This window comes from Chanos chanos, chromosome 10 (assembly GCF_902362185.1).
Source record: "Chanos chanos chromosome 10, fChaCha1.1, whole genome shotgun sequence".
Taxonomy (NCBI): domain Eukaryota; kingdom Metazoa; phylum Chordata; class Actinopteri; order Gonorynchiformes; family Chanidae; genus Chanos; species Chanos chanos.
This window is the reverse complement of record NC_044504.1, coordinates 7,860,191-7,882,873: the sequence shown is the minus strand read 5'-3', so window position 1 is coordinate 7,882,873 and position 22,683 is coordinate 7,860,191. Positions and strand designations below refer to the sequence as shown.

The 22,683-nt window shown below is 39.5% G+C and overlaps 1 protein-coding gene across 1 annotated transcript; it reads right to left on the bottom strand.

Moving 5' to 3' along the window:
- Positions 1-324: 324 nt before the first annotated feature.
- Positions 325-15,523, bottom strand: ttc21b (tetratricopeptide repeat domain 21B). Its single transcript, XM_030785982.1, has 29 exons — positions 15,491-15,523; positions 14,905-15,034; positions 14,501-14,611; positions 14,233-14,399; positions 13,807-13,929; positions 13,113-13,270; positions 11,795-11,879; positions 11,433-11,531; positions 10,771-10,963; positions 10,330-10,427; positions 9,239-9,439; positions 8,874-9,003; positions 8,436-8,593; positions 7,677-7,901; positions 6,852-7,090; positions 6,105-6,177; positions 5,704-5,814; positions 5,462-5,600; positions 5,020-5,126; positions 4,654-4,842; positions 4,098-4,208; positions 3,902-3,983; positions 3,346-3,496; positions 2,795-2,956; positions 2,259-2,454; positions 1,371-1,595; positions 776-896; positions 618-685; positions 325-410 (listed from the first exon to the last, which is right to left on the bottom strand). Exons 1-29 carry the CDS (start codon positions 15,521-15,523, stop codon positions 333-335), a joined length of 3,963 nt encoding a protein of 1,320 aa, XP_030641842.1. The 3' UTR covers positions 325-332.
- Between the last annotated feature and the right edge of the window lie 7,160 nt (positions 15,524-22,683).

Below are 22,683 nucleotides of genomic sequence, written 5' to 3'. Positions count from 1 at the left end.
ACTGAAAATAGCGTTTCAGAATTCTATATTGTGCCTTAAAATAGCACCCCCCCCCCCCCCCAATAGCGATAAATCACGAAGTTTTCTCAACTTAAATAATTGTGTTCAGATATGAATTAAGTATAATTTTGAAATCGTTGCAATAAAAACTGAAAACATTGAGCTGTTTTATATATTTAATCAAGAAACTCTGAAATAAATTATGCCAGAATAAGATACAAATATCAGTCATAAGTAATGTTGGAACACATGTAAAAACGTCTATGAGCTCTATACAAAAATAAGTGTCATAACATGCCCATAAGGATATGTATTTATGAAATATAAAAGTATTATGATCTTAAGGCTGCTCGGGCCTTGTCCAGGATATCCTTTCTTATCTTCGGGTAGTTTGGATGTGCGTCCAAGACCTGTGGAAGGCAACATGTTAGACATGAATGATCATAGATAGACAGTGTTGGATGTATGATGATGTCACAAAGACCAAACAGCTTAACAACATTCTTCTGGATAGTCTTTAAAAAATGTAGTCAGTATATTTACAGAAGAAACAGTCAACATCTCAGTGTCCAATTCAGAATTTAAAATGCATATAAAAATGTTAGACAGGTACTCACTTTATGACACACGTCTATGGCATCCACATGCCTCTTTGCCTTCAGGTAGTTGAATGCAAGCTTGTAACCTGTAGGCAGACACATGTAAACATAAGCAAAACCCATATTCTGGTCACTAAACGCAGTGAGGTTCAGTCCTACTCGACGCTCACACATACCGATGGTGGGGTTGGTTTGGTTGCCGTACTTCCAGGCCATTTCATAGTTCATGGCTGCGTCTCTGAACGCCTGCTCTTTCTCCATTATATATCCCATATATTCGTACGCTTTACAGCATGACTACAATGAACAGACAAACAGTTATCCTTTCAAATCATTCATTGCACAGACAGATGACTGATTCTCTAAGAATGATTAGTGAAGAGGTATTTTAGCTGTGACAACATATAACAAGCGTTGCGAAAATAAAACATCGTCATTAAAATATATTAGAATGCGTCCACATCAGAAATGGATCTTTATCAGCGATTGCTAACAAAACGACTCAAGTGAATGGACACACTTCACAGAACAGCTTAAAATCTATCATATTAAGTCATATTCACCTTCTCCTCTGAACTCTAAATGATGGATTTGAAAGAAAATCTAGGGAGGCTGACAACAGTCTGTTTTGCCTCAATGACTTTAGACCCTTGTAACAATTATTCCCTGGTCACAATGTTTTTTTTTTGTTTTGTTTTGTTTTTTTTTTCAAAAGTGGTTAAAACTTGTGTCAGGTCACCATAGAAACCCTGTAACCTCTCTGATCCAGACCTTGTTGTGACGCAGGCACCTCTTAAGCAGTTCGCCGGCCATGTCGTATTTGCCCGACTGGATATAAATGTCCGCCAAAAGCAGCCAGCTCCTCTCAAACTCGTCCGCGTCGACGATGTTCCAGTTCATCTTGGCTACGCGTTTGAGCTGGTTCCTTGCCCGCGGTGTTTGTTTTAGGATCATGTATGCGGTAGCCATGGCCAGTAAAGCAGGAACATGGTCCTTCTGTGATGCAGCAGGTAATAAACACAGTTTGACCTCAGGGGAGTGTAAAGGAAATCATTGCCATACAATACTCTCAGTGTCAGAAAGTGTAGGATGCAAGACAGTGAAGCCTTACAATACATTAATTGATACTTAATGATTGCTGACATATATTAAAGTTACCGGTTATGAGGCAATACACTAAAATGATATTGCATCTGTAAAAATAATGGCATTTTTGACTGTGCTTTAAAAACCCCTTGTGTATGTGAATAATAATCTCTATTATCACTTGGTAAAAGTCATTTCTGTTTGAGAAATATTTATCCTTTGTGTTTTCACTTCACATCATATCACGTTTGTACAACTAACTACTGTTTTGGTTATGACATGTTTGTGCAAATAACTACAGTTATTAAAAACTACACAACTACATACGTATAACAACTACAGTTATGTACAGCAGAGAAATTTTCAGAAAATATGAGGGAAACACTTCATGTTCCTGTTAGAAAGATCTTTCTTTTCAATGGTAACTTGTTAGAACAAACATTAGTGCATCATTGAATCATTAACCATCATTAACCAAAACAAACAACTCTGCTTAATATGTGGCCATTTGGGGAAGTCAAATTTGCACATATGGGTGTGAATGAATGTGTGTTGTGTGCATGGTTCACACACCTCGTTGTTTGCGATCTCGGTGAACATGCTAAGCGCCCTCTCCACGTTGGCCTTTTGTTTGGTGGCTAATAAGCAGTAGTGCTCCAGGATGCGGAGCTGGATGTGGCCCTCAGGTGTCTGAGGTTTCAGCTCCTTTAACAGTTTCTCTGCTGTTCTTACAGCCAGCTGCTCAGACTCCTGCTTCTCTGTAGAGTTCCTGAAAAGAGACAAGAGTTCAGGGTGAGATATTGGTATTAAGACTAATACTTTATTTATATTTATAATAGGTACACTTCTTTAGACATTGTTGGTACAAAACCAATTTATGAAAGTCAACACGAATGTACTACCATGAGACCTGATGCTTATTTTTGTCAAGTCAGATACTGAAGACATTGAGATGAAGTTGTGAAAAGTGTCATATAATTAAAATGTTACACTCGGGAACAAAGAGCAGACTATAGGCTCCATCTGTCCAATCAGAGACTTCTGTTGAATACCAACTCATCCCATTTCTCCATCTGTCCAATCAGAGAATTAGTTGGATACCAACTCACCCCATTTCTCCATCCAGATTCTCAAACACCTCCCCTCCCATTGTCTCATTGTCTGGATTCAGGCAGATTTCAATCATGTTGTACACTGCATTTTGGCCCCAGTCATTGTCCTTACGAGCCTTATTAAAGTGGCGTAAGCCATCATTTGGTTCACCAGTGTACCTAATACACCAGTGCATTTGCACACACACACACACACACACACACACACACACACACACACACACACACACACACAAAACAATATAATGTAAGTCAAGCTCTTAAGATACTGGAAACTTTTGAAATAATGGCAACTAAGCTTCTACATACACTGTGCTCTTGTGAAGACAAACTAGCATAGTTATAACAAAAAAAATCTAAAACATATGTTTTAAAATACATTGACCAATGTATTCTAATATATTCTGAAGTCTGCATTGGCACAGATCAGAAAACAATGTCAAATGCCCAAACATGATAAAATATAGAAGTCTATTTCCAAACTCTAAGGATTTCCAGATGTCATTTGAAACTGATTATCTAGTCCTGAGTTTAATCAATAATCTCACCACAGATAGAGTCCCTTGCAGTAGTTGAATCCAGGGTCAAATTTAGCTCTAGGTGAGTGTTTTTCTGCCATCTCCAGGAATCTGGGGACTTCCTCCAGCTTTCCTGCTCTTCTCAGTAGCTCAATCAAACGGGACAGGGTAGGGTAGTTGTCTGAGAGGAAATACAAGTGAAAGATTTCTCATCTGGAGGGAGCTAAAACTAGCATCACCAGTTCAGTCAAAGTGCCGCTGAAGCACGGTTAAGAAAAATGAGATGAGATAACTGGTACTGTACCAGCTCACAGAGTGCTCCGACCAGTAACCTCCTCTCATCACTCCAAACCAACTACGCAAGAAGAAAACCTACAATGCTCTTTTATAACTGCCCTTCGCTTGAGCTAGGATGATTTCACGTACAGTCTCTGACTTCAAAGAAGTCAGCTGTTTGAATCTGGACCTCCGTGCCTTAATGCTGCCTACAAACCACCTAAGAACTCAATATCTTGTCTTTTATTCAGAAACTGGAAAGGCCAAAAGGAGAGAGAGAGACAGAAGTAAAAGAGAGGTTGGAACGCACCTGGTTTCCGCTCCAGCAGCTGCTGAAAGTGAAACACCGCTTGGTCGTAGTCCTGTTTCCTGAACATCAGATCTGCCATCATCTACAGAGCAAAGAAACAGGACACCCCTGTTACAACACAGTCAGGACAGGATTCAGCCATAGGATTAGAGTCCATTTATTTTCTTTGTGTTGGGAGGAGCAGCGAGGTTCTAACCAGCGTTGCGGGCTCATTCACTTGGTCGTTCTGCAATAGCACGCTGCATTGCTGTTGGCAGGCTTCCATGTCATCTAGAGTGAGGTACAGCTGGGCCAACTCCAACATCACCTGATAGAGAATTCACACACACTTTCAATCACATTTAATGCAAGTTTAAATGGGACTTGACAAGAGCGGCCTATACCTTTCAACGTGCTCAATATTTTTATTATTAATTCATACTTTTTCGTCAAGGTATTGTTCCTCTCGGCTTTGTAAATCGCGCTGGGTCGTAATTCTCTGACATTAAGGTAATGAGAATGAAATAAAGCTAAATTACATTTGAAGGTGTCTGAATGAAACACGTTGTTTGGCTGGTTTCTGTCTGCACAGATCGCAGTTAATCACGTAATGCAGTCGAAGGCAGAGGTTAAAGTGTGCACAAGGTGTCCGACACACAAGTTCACATGCCACATTCCCGCACAGGACAGAACAAAAGGCTTAGCGAGTCTCTCTCAGATACAGCTGCAGAGAGTACACACACACACTGAATCATTGATTTGCTCTGACCGACCTTACTATCGCTCTCACAGTAAACAAGAGCTTCTTTGTAGAATTTCACTGCTCTCTCGTAGCCCCTCTGGCTGCTATAATGCTTGGCGATTTCCGCGCATATCTCGGCCGCAAGCTGTTTCTGCGCGGGGACGGCGTCGGGCTGCTCCAACTGCACACGCTTCAGCACCTTCGCCTGCACATCCCGGGCCTACGGGGGCAAACACGATCAACCTTTCAAACTTGGTACTCACCACGTTTTGGGAATTCAACCTTGTTTTGAAACCTTGACGGTATCTGGACCAGACACAGCAATTTATGCGGAACAGATACAGTAGGTTTAGATGTCATCTTATTCTCACAGACAAAAAGCAATGATGAAACGTACTCTCTGCAGAGAAAGCAAAGCTTCTTCGTGTTTGTCGACTTTACTTTGTATTTTTGCCAGGAGAACCAGGTACCGACAGTCCTCTGTTAGGGAGGGCAAATCATTCACTACAGAGAGAGAAAACAAGAACAGACAATGAGCTTAATTTAAAAGATAAGAATCGACATGATCATCAAAAAAGAAAAGAAAAAACGAACCAGGCTTTGAGAGCTGCTTCAAACAAGACTCAATTCGTCAACTTACCGTTCTGAAATTACGATCAAGAATTTAACGACATTGTAAATGACATGAAAATCTCTTGATGAATGCCTTAGATTTTCCTTTTAAATATGTCTACATTTACTCCATTTCCTTGGTAAATTGTGTGCGTGTGTGTGTGTGTATCTGTGTATGGATGTATACATGCGCGTGTGTGTGTGTGAATGGGTGTATGTTCACTAACCAGGGTCATGAGTGAGGGCTTCATGCAGGACTCTCTCACAGCGTTCATACTGTCTGAGTTTCATCAGAAGCTCGGCCAAGTCATATCGCAAGAAGTGCTGCTGACCGCTATTCAGCGCTGCCTCGTAATAATTTATGGCCTGGGAAAACAGGATTGCTCAAGACGCAGCCTTATGGAGCACTTGCGGGAAGATGTTTTGACATTGTACGCTACGGTAATTGTTTAGTCATACTACTGCTTACCTTGACATAGTTGTGGGTCTTGACTAAAGCTTTTCCGATCTTGCTGGCCAAACTTCCATCTTTGGGATTCCTCTTCAAAGCTTGTTCATAAACTTCAATGGCTTTTTCCGGCTGAGAACAGATAAAAGTGCTAGTTTTTGAAATGTTCCGGTATGTACTGGAAACATGCAGGAAAGGCAACACACTCCCACACACTTTGTTTACAAAACATCAGAAATATTTTTGAGATGAGTGGGAGGTCCTTTCCAGAATTTCATAAACACACATACAGTACTCAAAGCCAAAGTATTTTACAGACATTTTTATTGTTCACGTGCAAAGAGGGACACATATGCAGTGAATGTAGAATAATTTAATAAATTAACAGAAATTCATATGTAAATATAAAAAATAAAACCGACCTCTTGAATGTTCATATAGGCATCGCCAAGTAAAAGATAGGTATGAGGGTTTGGCAGTTTCTCCACCAGTTCCCTGATAAAGAGAGAGAGATAACTAGATAAGCTGAGTTTTTGCTGCTTTTCGTTTCTGTGTGTGTGTGTGTGTGTGTGTGTGTGTGTGTGTATGTGTGTGTGTGTGTGCATGCGCGCACACATGTGCGTGTGTGTTTGTATGTACACTTTGTGGCTTCTCTCTGATGTCTGTGGCTTTGTTAACACAGGCCTGTCAACACAAGTGTCACGAGATAAGAGGAAAGCCTACAGGCAGATATGTGACAGATGAATAAGCACATTTTCACAACACAAGAGCCAACCATTCTACATGAGTGGGCAAGTTCAACAGTCTGAGATTACTTTCACCTGTAACATGGTTACTGTGAGCTAATTGTCTGATACTTGGGTACCCTAATGGGGGATGTGGCTGGGTTTACATAACAGATAATAATAATAATGATAATGAAGTCCAATACTGGAGAACAGATAGTTCACAAAACCATTAAGTTAACAAAAGATACTGCATTTTCCAAACCTTACTAAAGCTGCGAGATACATTTTATGCATGTTTTCTCTTCCTCTTCTACTTCTTCTTCTTTTTTTTACAAAATGAAATATTCTGAATCTCTCACAACCCAATGGCAGGAACGCTCGGTATGGGCTACCATTATGCGATTATTATGATGGATTAAAAAATATTGATTGTTTCCTTACTTGTAGCAGCTGACAAACAAGCGTTTGTCCTTCCTGTGATTCAGGTAAACGTCCGCCATTTTCTCCTTGGCCTGGACGTAATACGGCTGCTCGGGCGTGATGTTTCTGAGCATGCTCAATGCCAGCTCTGTGTCGCCGCGCAGCAGAGCCAGGTCGGCGTTGGCGATGGTCACCCGTAGCTCTTCGGGAGTGCCAGTGAATTCGTTTATTGCGTCCTGCATCACTTTTGCTGCTTCGTGCTGGAACAACGAACATAACAAATAGAGATTCACTTACGCTCATTGAGAGTCTCGAGCAAAAATAGATAATTCAATCAATAACTCATTTTTCCACAAGTAATTTCACAGTTACTGTAGATATACCTGCTATGTGCGGCTATGTGACAAGGCTACAGGGGTTTAGGGACAAGCTAGACCCAAACAGAGTTGGGAAAGGTTATATTTAAACAGTATACAGGCTGAAAGCTTAAGCCATGAATCTCTATCAGATAATAAACCGTTCACAAAGTCCCTGGCGTACGTAAACACATATGTGGTCCATTTTTCTCCAGCAAAACTGCCATAAACTGTGTAAAAAAAGTACCATAAAATGTATACCGCAACTGCGGCAAGACCCTGTTATTATTCAAAAAATGATTCATTTGAGTTGTTATTATAAAATAAATAATTTCTGATTCAACCATAATTCAAAGTAACGGTCAACATGCCTTGGGCATGATGGTTATCAGCCTGAGATTCCTAAAGATTTGCTATACCCAACGGTTCATTTACTCATTGTTTGTTGTTAAGTGAACGATGCACCAAAAGCGTTTAACAGTCTGCTAACCTGTTCTCCATTGAGCCATAGAGCCTCTGTGAGCTCAAGGAAGACTGACACACTGTCTGAGGAGCTTAGCTCTACTTTCTTGCTCTTGCCCTTGCTAGAGGAACCCACTCTGCGCATAGCAGGTAAACTCATGGCCATCTGGAGTGTCTGAATAGCCTCCCGCAGCTCCCCCATCTTCCTCTGCGCCTGGGCTTTTATCAAGTGGTACAGCGGGTGCTCCCGGATCTAACCAGACAGACAGGAAATGACTCACATGAATGTATAAGAATAATGTAGAGAAGAGAGGACAGGAGAGGAGAGGAGAGGAGAGGAGAGAAGAGGAGAGGAGAGGAGAGGAGAGGAGAGGAGAGGAGAAGAGAAGAGAAGAGAAGAGAAGAGAAGAGAAGAGAAGAGAAGAGAAGAGAAGAGAAGAGAAGAGAAGAGAAGAGAAGAGAAGAATAAACAGTTGTTAAAAAAAGAGGCAAATAGATTCCATCAAAGCAAATATGATTAGTGCAGAGCAGAACACAATGTAGTAAGATGGAACTGAGAACCCATCAGAGGGCCTGCGATTCTGTAGACTCGGGAACTGCCCAGACTTTTGTCCTCTCAATAAGCCATTTGTGCACTTATGAAGCTATGAAGTTAGACCCCTGTAATAACTATTACCATATGACACATACACAGTCAATCAAATGTATGATTCACACACATAATCAACATGATCTGCCATATAAATCTCTGACTAACGGTCTCACGGTCCAGTTCAGCATCTCTTACCTCAAAGTTATGGCTGAGGCAGAGTTCCAGGGACTGGGAAGAGAGTTTGAAGTTGCCCTGCATCAGGTGGATCTGGGCCATGAGGAGATGGGCTTCAGCATGGGAAGGGTTCTGGTCCAAACAATGCTGTAGACTGCTCTGAGCTGCTTCAATATCACCTACAGTGCCACAAGTATTCAAAATTGATAAAGAATCGGACGTCCATACGGCAGTCTACATCAAGGTTCATACAAGTTTTACGGCGTACGTTTGTTAAGATTTTACCTTACAGAAGATTACAAAAGATTTTATCTTTATCAAGTTATCAAATTTGCCATGGTGAATTTTAATGATATAGTCAGAGGGCCCTCTTGTGCATTCTATTGGTAATACAAACTAAAGACCTATGAAAATGGAGCTTATATTATCTGCAATAAAACAAAAGACAATGAAACTCACCCGACTGAAATCTAACCTTGGCCATCAAGAATACAGCCTGCAGGAGACCGGGGACAATTTTGACCACAGTGTCCAGTACAGAGGCGCAGTGCTGAAGCTGGGGGGCAGGGGGCTGACCTGGAGCTGGAGGCTATGAGACAACAATTTCATCAACTGAAACCTGTAATTGTAATTTTAGTGATGCATGATAAATGGAGTGGTGCATCCATGTGTCCGGGTCATGATCTTTTAGCTCAAATTACATGAACAACAAAGACAAAACTGTACTAACTAATAACGAGAGTAAGAAAATTGAGAAATGACTAATTGAGTGTTCACTCTTGAGGACTGCAGTCTGTGGAGTCAGATGTTGTAAAGGTACAAACCTTGGCAGGACAGAGTGCAAGGTACTCCTTGACGATTTCGAGCAGAAAGTCTGGGTTGAGTTTCTCGAAGTACTCAACGCTAAGAGGCAAACCCTGGAGTGTGGAGAAGTGTGTGTCCACAGCATCGTTCAGGAGGTTGGTCAACTCTTCTGGTGATTTGTGCTTTTTCACTGCCAGGATAGCACGCAAGTACAGCAACTCCTGACGGAGGCAAGAATCATGTTAGAGTCTCTGAGACAGAGAGCCAAGAATCCCCAAAGCCAAAAAAATCAGATTACATTTTCCAAAATCCAAAACAATATCACTAAAGTCCTCTTGAAATTCTGACCAAGCTCTGTGCCCTAACAAAAAAAATCAATCAGATCATTCAAGATCCAAACCAAAGTAAAGATCCTTTGAAATCGTAAAACCTCACTGACAGAAATTTAGACTTAGACCAGACCACTCCTAACCCAAACCAAGATTTGTTACAAGAAATCCTGCAATATCATGCTTATTTTCAACTTCGGCATGTGTGCACTGGACACTATACCAAAAATGTGGTCTTGTCTGGGAACACAAGAGCCAGTCCAAACCTCAGATCCAGGTCCTGAGGATTATGGCATAGATCCAGACTGTGTTTATGTCAGTTTGAAAGGTCTTGGGACAAACATGAGTTTGAGACTCTTCTTCTAGTGATTGTGGGGTTCTATGAGTCCATCGTGCTACAGCATAGAGTTTAAATTTACAGAGATTGTAATCACCCCTAAGTGATGTAACCACGGAGTACCTAATATATACAAAAGAGTAAAAAGACTTAAAAAAGCCCTGTTATGTTTGGGTAGGCTTAAAAGCAATTAACTCAATGGTACCAGCTGTAAAATATTTAGGAACCAGTGACTCATCAGGGCAAAACATTTCCCATCAAACAGAAAAAAAAGAAAACTCCAACAAAAAGTAAAGGTTACGCTCAAAACATGTCAAAATTCTGTTTAAAATGTCAAAGCTCCACTCAAAAAAAACACATCATCGAGACAGCTTATTTTTCCGTTCGTACCGTTCGGGAGACACAAGTGAAGAAGTTCGATGAATGCGTTTTCTAACTTCCTTACCGCTGATTTTCCAATTGAATGCTGGATTTCTGTGAGGAATTCCAGCTGCTGCTCCGCATCTTCGAGATGGCCCTCCATGAGCTGGCACCTGATAATGCCTAAAAGTAAACAGTCCCCCTCAAAAAACAAATCTAAGAAACAAAAAACAGACTGTCCTGGGACCAGGCACTATTCTGCAGCTTTATACGTCAAAGATCTACCAAATCTCAACATCCTAGCGCTCGGGGAAAATGAAATCTGCAAATTGGGGGGCTTTTAAAATGATTTACATGATGTTTATAATGACGTCTAGACCGCGCGATGTTTATCTTAGAATCTAGTTAAAATGATTCCTGACAACTCGTAAACACATCTGCTGCTCATTTGTCACCGCTCATGGGATTCTCCAGAACTTTCTTTGAACAGCGCTTGTCTCATGGCAATCATCTAAACTCCTCTTACCTATCAGGGCGGAGACACTGCTCTCATCCAACGTCATAGCCGTCTTGTAACATTTCATGGCTTCCTTCACTCTACCCAGCAGAACCAGCTGGTAACCCAGTTCGGTGGCCAGGTCAGAGTCAGCAGAAGCCTGGGAGAACGCCCTCTCCACCATAGCATGGGTCTGCTGAAGGACCCTCTCCGCCCTGCCACACTGAGGGAACATGAAAATGATTTATAACACCTCGTAATGCATAACAGGCCCGTCTATAATGCTTTATTAACTATTTACGATGCATCATACACATGAAACGGGTAGTAGTAACTTTTTAGAAACTTTTATGACATAAATTACGGAGCATTATGAACGAGTGTCAAAATTAAAATGAGTCGAAAGTCAAGACATTATGACCAACACTCTGCTGAACTGCATTCACACCTGATGAAACTGTATGAAGGTTTGCTATGGAGTTCATTATCTGGATCGGGTGGACTAATGCGAGTGTGGAACGGTTCAGACTGAGATTTACAGGACAAACCTGTTCTGATAGACCCTGAACTATCGTGTCATAAGGTCATAGTATACAGCAATGTCTATGGCTAACCATACCAAAAGAAAACATCAATAAACAGTGGCCAAACCCATGGTTTGGAGTTACTCTGAACTGAAGGTGTATTCGTACCACTCGTGTGAAAGCCAGAGACATCCTGTAGAGCAGCTCAGGGTTGTGGTGTTCCTGAAGGTCCAAGTGACTGTTTAGGTTTGAGAGCTGGTTTGCACACTGCACAAACAGACATGGAATTATTGCATAACCAACATTAAGCAAAGCATATCATGTGTTAATAATTATATTCAGCTGACCTGTTTTAATCTGGATTCTCAATAGAGATTGGCAGTTACAGCGCAAATCTGAACTTGAACATTTAATATTTTGTTTCGAAAGCCATTCTACAAGTTCTTTTGTTATCAGGAGATCTGTGTGTGGGGGTTCATGTGTGTGTGTGTGTGTGTGTGTGTATCACAGAGTGCTGTTTCAGTCCCCACCTCTCCAGTATCTCCCTCTCTGCAAAGAGTGTGTAGAGCGAGCATTCTCAGAGCCTCTAGATTATTTTTGTCTTTCTGCAAAAGCCTGGAATCAGAGAAGGAAATCAGAAATCTACAACCAAACCATATCTCTAAAAAATTGCAAGACTGCCATTGTTTATCCCGCATTTAAATGTCATGCAAAATTTTGAAAACAGTAAAACTTGAAACACTCATCACTTATTTAAAACTGCTAAAGTATTAATACACAGTAAAACTATTGTTATAAGTGATCAACATATCAGTCACTGATCAAAGTCAAAATATCCTGGGCATTCATGACAAAGCTCTTTTAAAGTCAGATACAAATCAACGCATTGACACATTGACAAGGTGTAGATTTTAGGCATGTCATGACTAATGTATATTACATCTTAACAGAACAGAGGCATAATATTAAGCCATTCCATGTTATATTTAAAATCCATGATGAAAATAATATTAAGCCTTCTCAAGACACTGTTTGAGTAATGTGTATATTTCATCTCATATTGAATCCCTGATCCGACAACAGGGAACACAGTTCCTCAACAAATCAGCGAACAAAGCTTCATTCATAAGAAGAGATTTAACTCAGCAATGGTTCAGGGAAGGAACAGTGTGTGTGAGTGTGTGTGAGTGTGTGTTATTCATACACTGCAGCTCAGAGGGGGTCTCTCTCTCTCTCTCTCACTCCCTCACACTGACTTGTGTTAATCCCAAACCAGCACCACCTGAACGATTCCTCTCCCTCCAGCTCACACAGTCTGCAGAAGGGCACCCTGGGAAATGAGTGGCCCTAGTGCTCCTGCTAAATGGGCTTTTTTATTCTCAGATCCTGGCCCTCATCCAATGGGGAGAGAGCAGAGAACAATGGCTCAGTTATTCCATACGGGTGTGTGCCATCACATTTGAGTTTCATTTGCACTTGAATACAGCCCTCTGACTTGCAAAGGCCATCCCTGCCTTTTTCCTGTCTGTTTATTATTTCAGAAAGAGAAACATTACATTGTGTTACTCATTTTGATCTTTTTTTTTTTTTTTTTTTTTTTTAAAAGGGACATGTTACGAATAAAAGCTGACAGACATCCCCGCTGAGCTGGCTTTAATGAACTCATGTTTCTTTGTCTGTGTACTGGCCTTTGTTATGCTGCATATCTGAGTTGTTGCTCTACACTAACACACCTGATTTAATGAACAAAAAGCCTGACCACTGTAAGGATGGTGAAACTGAACAGTAACTAAAATGCGAAGCCCTTGTACGGACTGGACTTTAAGAAATGCAGAAATCTTGGCATACCTCTGCGCTGCATCCACTGTTTGTTCCCAGTCCTGCAAGGAGAGCAGCAGTTTCATCTTCTTAATCAGTGCAGGCAAGAACGCAGGGAAACCCACGATGATCTGGTTAACAACCTCTAGAGCAAAAGAGTAGTTTTGACGATATTCGTAATGATGGGCCTGAAAGAAAGAAAGAAAGAAAGAAAGAAAGAGAGACAGAAAGAAAGAAAGGGATAGGAAAATCTATGACAAACATTGAAATTGCTTTCTAATTTAAGAAGAATAAGCCCAATGTATCTGTGGCTGGGTAGTAAACAAAACAGAAAGCAATTGGTCACAGACTGTTTTTTGACCACTTAAAGAAAAAGGAAGAATGACAATACGTTAACACCAAAAGATATGTCGATGATAATACTTTGTATAAACATTCTCCATGTGAAAAGTCACTGTTTATTTCACATCTTGTAAGAGTAACTGTAGCTTTCATGAATAGAGATAGAATCTATCTGAATAAAATGAGGCAGCAATTCTATGAGGGGTGCAAACAGTATTGGTTCACCCATATCCAGAATACCACCAATATTCTGGATACAATATCGCTGATAAAATCCCCAGAGCGATTACCAACAAAAACCGCAGTAACTCCACGATCTTACTTTACGCATTAGTAAAATGATATTATTCATGAAGAGGCAGTAACCATGCTCCTTGGTTACCTTTCCCATTAAGGCAAAAACGTAGCTTTTCTCTTTTAATGCCTCTTCAAAGTATTTCCCAGACTTCTTGGCATAGGCTTCCTTATTAGACGTCAGATCAATCCATCCTTTCAGGATAATCCCCTAAACAACAGACATTAATCCCGACATTAGTAAAAAGGGAAAATGGTTTTGGATTGTTGGTAAGGCATTCAGAATAATTGTAGTTTATCTGATACAGTGTCGTGCTCAGAAAATCAACAATGGTAACTGGCTACATCATGACTTTGTCTCTGATAAGGCTGTTATTTGAACCAAGTTGCTAAAAAAAACCTCAACACCGTTATAGAAAAACTGAATAGGCGTTGTGCCTTTTTTGTTCATTATGTTGCATTACTTTGAAATATATCTCAGTTAGGTAGCGGAGATATGGCTGAATAAAAATACCTCTTTGGAGCCATTGGAGATTTTGACCATCCTCTCCACGTATTCTCTTGCCTTGTCATTACGGCCTAACAGCCAAAGAAACAGCCCAGCATAGTACAGACCCATGGGGGCTGCGCTCTTACGATCCTCTTTTACTTTGGCATCAAGCTCTTGAATGATACCTCGGTCTAAGACAAAACGTGACGATATTGTATTGTTACCACGTGGCGTAGACCCACAAATGTACACAAACACGCACACATATATTCGCACGGGCACATACGAGCACCTGGATTTTGGCGTTTCTTCTGAGCGTAGACGAGGGCCATTAGAGTGCACAGAGACACATCTCTCTTGTCCTTAATCTGTTCAAATTCTTGGATGGCTTCCTGAATTCTGTCTGCACTCAAAAAGAAATGTGGCATTAAAGCGAAAATAAAAGCATACTTTAGTATATAGCTTCACACACAGACAGCACAATAGAATATACAAAGTCCCTCATATAAAAAATCAGCCTTGTTTGTACATGTATGTACTTAGACAGATAGATAGATAGATAGATAGATAGATAGATAGATAGATAGATAGATAGATAGATAAGAACAGTTAGTTGGGGCAGGTACACTGATATATTACTAAGGTCAGCATAAGTAAAACAAGCATTGTATCAGTTTACCATTGACACTGGCTTACCTTGCATAAGAACTCCATAGGCATGAAAAAAGGTGAAGATAGGATCATTGCTGAATTTCCTTTGGGCCTTCACTGAAATGTCTATGACATGATTGAAATACTTCTCCTGACAGTAATAAATAAGCAAGGCCTGGAACAGAGAGAGAGAGAGAGAGAGAGAGATAGTGCACTGAAAGCATTAAACTTAAACATTACTGTCACTACCTGAAACATTATGCTATTAGATAAATAAGTGTTGTACCTTGAAATAGATTTTTAAAAATGACAAGTGACTACGTATCAGATATTAACATAGGGAAATATCTCGAATGATGAATTAAAGTATTATTTAATCGAATCCTTCCCTCTTAAATTTACAAGGGGTCTCCTGTCTTGACATTTTTAAACGATGAGACACAACGTTACAAATCATGGCTAAAACATTATTTTCATTACGATTATGGCATTAAAAAAGTTACAAGCGCAAAACATAACTGGAGAACCGTTACGCGAACATACACTGCGAGTGTGCACGGTTTTATCTTGCAAAATGAGTTCGCTGGGCTGTTGGTTACAGTAGTGCAAAACGAAATTTGTAACAACTTACCAATGTTAAATCTTCATCCTCTAGTTCGGCCATGACTGAACTGTTAAAGCGTCTGGGCGTCTAAGACAAAGAAAAAAATAACAATGTTGCCACTTGGCCCATCAGACACTTTTTTTTTTACTGTTTTATCGCCATCTTCATGATCGTGCGAAGCGTCATGGTAACCAAACAATCGCCGCCATTTCCGAGTTGAACCCAGGAAGTGAAATGTTTGGATTGAGGTCGGATCAGGCGCGCCTTCTTGGAATTTTCACAGGGTGGCGCACTGCTCCATGATACGTCCGTTCAGGCTATAGGCTACGTCTGCATAATTTACCCTTTGGGATACTGCGCAGACGATCGCATTTCATTTAAGATTCCAGGTGTTTATTTCCACAGAGAAAACATGTGTTCTAATACTATTTCTTGTGCATTTCAAACCAAGATCTTTTAAATCCTTGATCTCGCACTAACTTTGTTTTTTTGCTTTTAGATGGACACTTTTTTATGACTGTCAGACCATCGTCAGTTATGAATAGCAAATGAAGTTAATATATATTTTCTTGTTTTGGAAAATTATTTGAAGGTTGATCATGGTGATGAGTGTAGTGACAATTTTATGTTGATGTGGCACAAAGAAATGGCTGTATACGACATTCATGACTCACCATATTCTGTCAGGGCAGTTCAAGCACAAAGACTGAAAAAACAAAGGGCAAAAAGTTCTGATGTTCGTTTTTCAACGACTTGACGTTTATCTCCCACTGGTGGGCTAAAACACATTTTATTACTGTAAGATAAGTTCCATATGTTTTTAAGTACCACTGCATGTTAGAAATATAGTTATAAATACTGAAATATATATTTCATATCATACATTGTTCCTCACAATATTCCTAAAACCACATAAGCAGCAGGTAACAAATAAGAAAAAAAAGAGTTTCCCTTATTTAAATGTGTTCAAGTTAAAATTAATAACAGAAGAGTAACTTACATAAGACAGGAATTTGAGAGGCTGTCCCAACAGATAAACTCTTTGCTGTATGTAAATGCAGTGTTAGGACATTTCAGATGTATGAAAATGAGGTCTAGCACTGTTGCTGAGGTTCTCCCACATCTGTGAACCACTTAAATGGAGTAAATCTGATTGTGTGGTTTTGTTGTGACACAAAGCTAGTTGTTGCTTGGATACCTACAACAATTCACTCATAGCCATACACTGCCTATTCACTAAGCATTACCAGTAAGTTCAAAAAGAAAAAAAAAGAAAAAAGCATGAAAAACTATGATAGCAGTCCCCGGTCATGTCTTTATCTCTTTATTTAAATAACAGAGCCATCCCCTCTCCATATTGGATTTTTCCCACAGTTTGGACACCCACACCCCACCCCAACCCCTGAGCCCCACCCCCAGCTCAGCTGACATTGTCACAGGGGTTAGTTTTAATTATATGTGCACTGGAAATCTACTACGTGTGTGCGTATCCTCTGTGGCTTAAACTTGCAGACTGGTATTACACAACATTGCTGGGCCTATTGATTGTGAAATCAGAGCTGTGTGTGTGTAAAGTCCAGGACCAGGGCTGCATATGGAGAATGAACTGACCAGAACTAAGTGTAACCCCAGGACAGCCGTTCCCATAGGAGACCTTACACAGCCTGTCAGATACAATCTCACACAAGCTCTGGCACATAATCATTACTCTCCACAGCACTCATCAATGGAAGACTAAATCCGGATGATGTTCAGCTCACATCATGGACCACAGAACGAACAGGGAAGCATGCCGCTTAGCATATGTAAATTAAACTGACTTTTAATCACACAACAAAGGCTGTGTGTATTTCTGTTTTAGGCCTTTACTTTGAATTCATAAAATGTCCTCAGAAATTTTTGTTTGTTTGTTTGGTTTGAAGTGAGGGTTACGATTTCAGTGGTGTACAAAGCAGTCTGACACAGTACAAGTTTTATATCAATATGTTCAAATAGTACCATATCCTTAATGCCTTAATAGACTGTTGGACTCATGTGCTGTTCCATCCAGTGAAGAGATCACCCTGAGAACTCTTTGCAGTGGTGAGAAATCCTTTACTTGTTCCATTTATCATTGGGCTTATATCATGGGTTGTGGGTTTCCATTATAATTTTCTATTGATCCATCTGGTAAACAATTCAATAGGCAATTGTTGTTACTGAAGATGCGCTCCCTACTCATTGTCATTGCATTATTGCTGTAATTTCTCTATATGCTTATAATATACTATCAAACATTTAAGTCTGATATTACCATACCATTAATTCCTTCAGTCTGTTATGCTGTTCAGTCTCCAATATGACTGAAATTAAATAGCTAAATAATTATACAATCATTGTTGAGTGGAGTCAAAAGGTGCCAGCTTTGGCATTAGAGGACAGGTATAAAATGCTCTGGGTAGATTGAAGAATGTTTTAAGAACCACAGCCATAAATGCTTAAGTGACAGCAATTCATTGTAAAATATCTTGTTCTGAATGAATCTTTCTTGATTTCTTGAAACCTGACAATTAAGAAATACATGTGTGTGTGTGTGCGTGCGTGTGTGTGTGTGAGTGAGAGACAGAGAGAGAGAGAGTGCGACAGGGCTGCTGGACTTGCTTTGTTGAGGTTACACATGGTCACCCAGGGGAGGAATTGGGGCGGGGCAGCATGGCTCTCCCAGTAGAATTGTGGGAGACAGAAAGTTCCGAGAAATGAGTGGACAGCTGATCAGCCCAACGGAGGAATTGTGATGTCACGTTGCCAGGCAACTGCCCGGGAGAATATGTAGCCTCATTCTTCATTCAAATGATTCTCCTCAGAACCGGAGCTTCCTGTCTTTATCACTATCCGTAGTACAGAATGCATTTACTGCTTTGAAATATTACACTCGAATACTGGCATGATAGACAACTTGTCGATATCATGATTTGACTTTTTGAGACATTGTGCGTTGTTATTTTAAATTATGTCATTGTTTCCATACACAGGGGTCAGTAAGAGGGCATCATAATGGTTTAATAAGATTACAGAGTGTAGACTGACTAAAAGTAGTTTTACAGATAGCAGAGCAATGGAGGGTGAAGCACTAATGCAGTAATTCAATCGCAGGATGTGGTGATAAACAGCACAAATATGAAGTGGGTGTTTGCGAGAGAAAAGACAGAGGCCGACAGTTCTCTGTCTGCCAGGCTGGAGTCAGGTGCAACCACAGATAAAAGCTCGTCCATGACTTCATATTAATAATTGAGGAGATATTTCACCTGCATAAGATGTTGTTGATAGCTTCTAACAACGGCCCCTGAGGAGCTAATCGCCCTGATCTGTATACGGCATGCAAACGTGATCAAACAAGCTCGTTTGCGTTTTCTATATCTGGTTTGCTTCTGAGTCATGATTTCATCTTCTCAACTGCGATTCTGTGATGCCTAATGTTATTTTCAACAATAACAAGCTAGCTCAGGGCTTATAAAAATATTTGGCTGATACAGAGAAAGAAAAACTTTTCAGTCATATACTCACGCACATCATCACCACCAAAACCACTACCACCCTCTAAGGATGAAACATTGATTGTTAAGTGCTCATTAGCCTGAGAGCAAGAAATGGACACTTTAAGAAATTGAGACATTTTCCAGGCCGTGGAACCAGATTAACGTTGATTGTGGTTCTGTTGAAATGAGCATACTAAAAGTCATAAAAGGGAGAATGGAGGAGTTCAAGGCTCTAATGCTTTTGTAATTAAGAGTGGTTAGTCTCCTGAGGCTAAATCTTAGACCCATAAGTGTTTCTCTCTCCAAGAAAGAAATCATATTGTTCAGAACTGCAGACACAGAGCCGTCATCCATACATTTTGTCTTGAGCAGACATTTCCTTGTTATAAAGCTGTTGACCAGACATTTCCTGGTTGTAAAGCGGTTGTGGAAATGAGCACCAAGTCAGACTACTTTTTTATCATTAATATGTTCAGTGCATTATTGCAAATATGACTGGACCTGAAAAAAATGAATGAACGAATGAATTTAGCACTGTAGGAATGAGTATATGTTGCAGAATTATATGAGGACTTCCAAGTCTGTTTTTCAGAATGTGTATGACGTTTATGAAAATGCAAACATCTAAACTGAAAACATTATCTTCTCCATGAAAGAAGAAAGAAAAAGGTTTTATTATTATTTTTTTTTGGACTGAATAGCACTTTTCATTTAAATACATACTTACAAATGGACAGTTTGTTTAATGGCCCAAAAAACTAGAACCTGAAAAGAAAAGACTAAATGATTGAACTGAAATGTTGAGTAGCTTAATATTTGACATCCTCCTCTCTATGTGTCTTCTTTTTCTGGTCTTCTCAAATTATTCATCTCCCAAGACCTTAAATTATGTTTAATTGAATCCCTCGTGGTTTTTGTTGCACTGTTAGTTGCACACATGCAGTGCTCCCAAAGAGGAATAATATATAATAACAACAACAAAAAAATTAATCATTGACTAGCTACCCAAACCTCTAAAAAAGGTTGTCTTGAGTGGGAAAATAAATGTGCCGGTATACCTCAGTATGTCGGAACAAACACCAGTGCTCTCAGACTAGCAGAGCAGGCCTAAAGAGGGCTTTCTTCAATTTACATTCAGTTGCATAAATTGTATCTCATACATAATTCAGAAAGTTATTTTTGCATTTACAGTTCCTATCAAAGAACAAGTTATTTTTCCCTTTGCAAAATAGAAGAAAATCAGTGTTTTTAACTGTTTGGCTCTGTTAACAATAGTCCCTTGATAGTGACAGGACAAAAGGCACTGGAGGAAGTCAGAGCTTTTGTGCTGTTTTACAACTTCAAAATTTACCACTAATTTAAATAAATACGTACAGTTGTAACTTGCTCTATTCACCTAAACCACTATAGCCACTACTACTTAACTACACATAGAACTACAATATTTAGAATCTTGTAGACAGTTGTGTATGTGTGTGTGTGTGTGGAGATTATAGCTTACCATAAATTTGGGATGACACTAGACTTCACTGTGTCATGTTTTGCTTTCATGATATTTCAGGACAGTAAAAGAATAACAAAAGTTACTCTTATATTGTGGGAAATGTCATTGTCACAATAGTAATTTTAGCTGTATGATTGTATTAGGTCCCTTATTAGATTATAAGAACAAAACAATACAAAGGCTAAAGCTCACTCACAAACAAAATCACAAGACTCACACACACACACACACACACACACACACAACACACACACAACACACACATATGTACGATACAGAACATCTTTATTCTATTGAGTAATTAGTGAGATGATTTATGGCAACATCTTGCATGCAGTTGACGCATTCACTACAAGCATAACGCACACAAAAACGGCATCTATTGATTGTGTAATAAAGACATTCATTTTTGTTTTAACAAATGTATACAGCATAATGAATTCATTCATTCAATGCATATTGTGGAATAAAATATAACAGTTTTACAACAATGTTTATCAGACATACATAATTGGGTTTTTTTTTAGAGAGAGACAGTGTCTATGAAAAGAAAAAGAGGAATGATCCTGATGGCATTCAGAACAATATCAATGTAAATAAATTCACAGATCCATGAAAGACATTATTCGATGACAGTCTATTCTTGACATGGTCATATTCGATAGTTTCAGGACCAAATCTCCTATAGCTATCACTTCCTCGGATCATCTCCTTAAATTGATAAAAATTGATCTGCTCAGAACAATGAGATCAAGTTTAAAAAAGACAGGAATAAAAAAAAAAAAACGAAAGAGAGAGTGGGAGGAGAAAAAGCACGAGCCCAGTTCTCACATTCACTTAAGCGGATGAAAAAGTGCAGCATTTGGTAGACGGCACGGCGCAGAACGGCCATTTCTCATAGCACGACAGTGACGGGGTGAAGATGCACAGCTCTGAAAAAGTAAATGTAAAAAAAAAAAAAGAAAAAAAGAAATACAACTCTACATCACAACATAATGTAGATATGGTGTGCAGTCTAGTTACAGTATGTTTAGTAGTAGTGTAGTGTGGATCACATAGCTATTTTGTGTTTGTTCACTGACTTTCTTGAGAAACTGCAGGTTATTTATTTATTTATTTTTTTAGATGCACTGACTTGAAACTTAACGTTAGGGATCCAAGCAAGTCATCTTTGCTTGAGAGAAAACTGAGCTGGGTCCCAGAAAGTAGGCATACGAGACTTTTACGGAAGTGCACGTAAACACTGAGATACAAAACATCGCACTTAAACCTTTCATAGCTGGTACGAAAGACATGACCTAAGACACTGTGGAGACAGCGTTGGCTTGCTTTCATCACCATCCTCGTCAACATCTTCATCATTCCCTTATAGTAAGGGCAGCCATATATTACAAAGCCAGACATACTTAGGAAGAAAACACTCTTGGATTTGCATATCTATTACCAAACCAAATAATTCTACAGGTATAATAAAGCTTTTTTTTTTTCCGCACAGCCAGACTACCGCCAGACTTCACCTTACTTTGTCTTACCACAGGCTGGAGGATGTGAGCACTGAATTTGAACTGCAGGCCATTGTTCAGACACTGAAAGAACCTGTTTGGTCACGTATATTGGACATTGTTTTGTACTGTATGCTCATAATTATGCATAGTGGCTGAGACACTGTAGAGTGGATTGAGGTTAGGCACATATGATAATGGCTTGTTGTTTTTTTGTTTTTTTTTTAAACATGATTAAAGCACCTGAGACTTTCAGAAATATTTTAAAAATCAAATCATTCAAATCACTGAGGAAACGCTCCTACATGCATGACTGTATCTGAGCATTTAGGTAAGGAAGGAACATTTCTATTCAACACCAGCAAAGGCATTTCTTTTTTTTGTTTGTTTGTTTTTGTTTGTTTTTTTGGTTTTTTTGCAGCAGCAGTAGTAATAGTGGTCATTATCTGTCATTAGACTCTTTAAAGGAACACTTTAACTCCTTTTTTTACAGTGATAGGACATTAATGCCTTTGTAAAAAAAAAAAGAAAGAAAAAGAAAGGGAAAGAAAGAAATAAAGAAAGAGAGAAATGAAAATATACAGTCAACCTCTACATTTCAAAAATAATGTGAGTAAAAGAAGTTTGTTTGTAGGTAAAATTAAAAAAAAGCAACAACTATATGGCATTAAAATACAAAACACTGAGTGCAACCTTTGC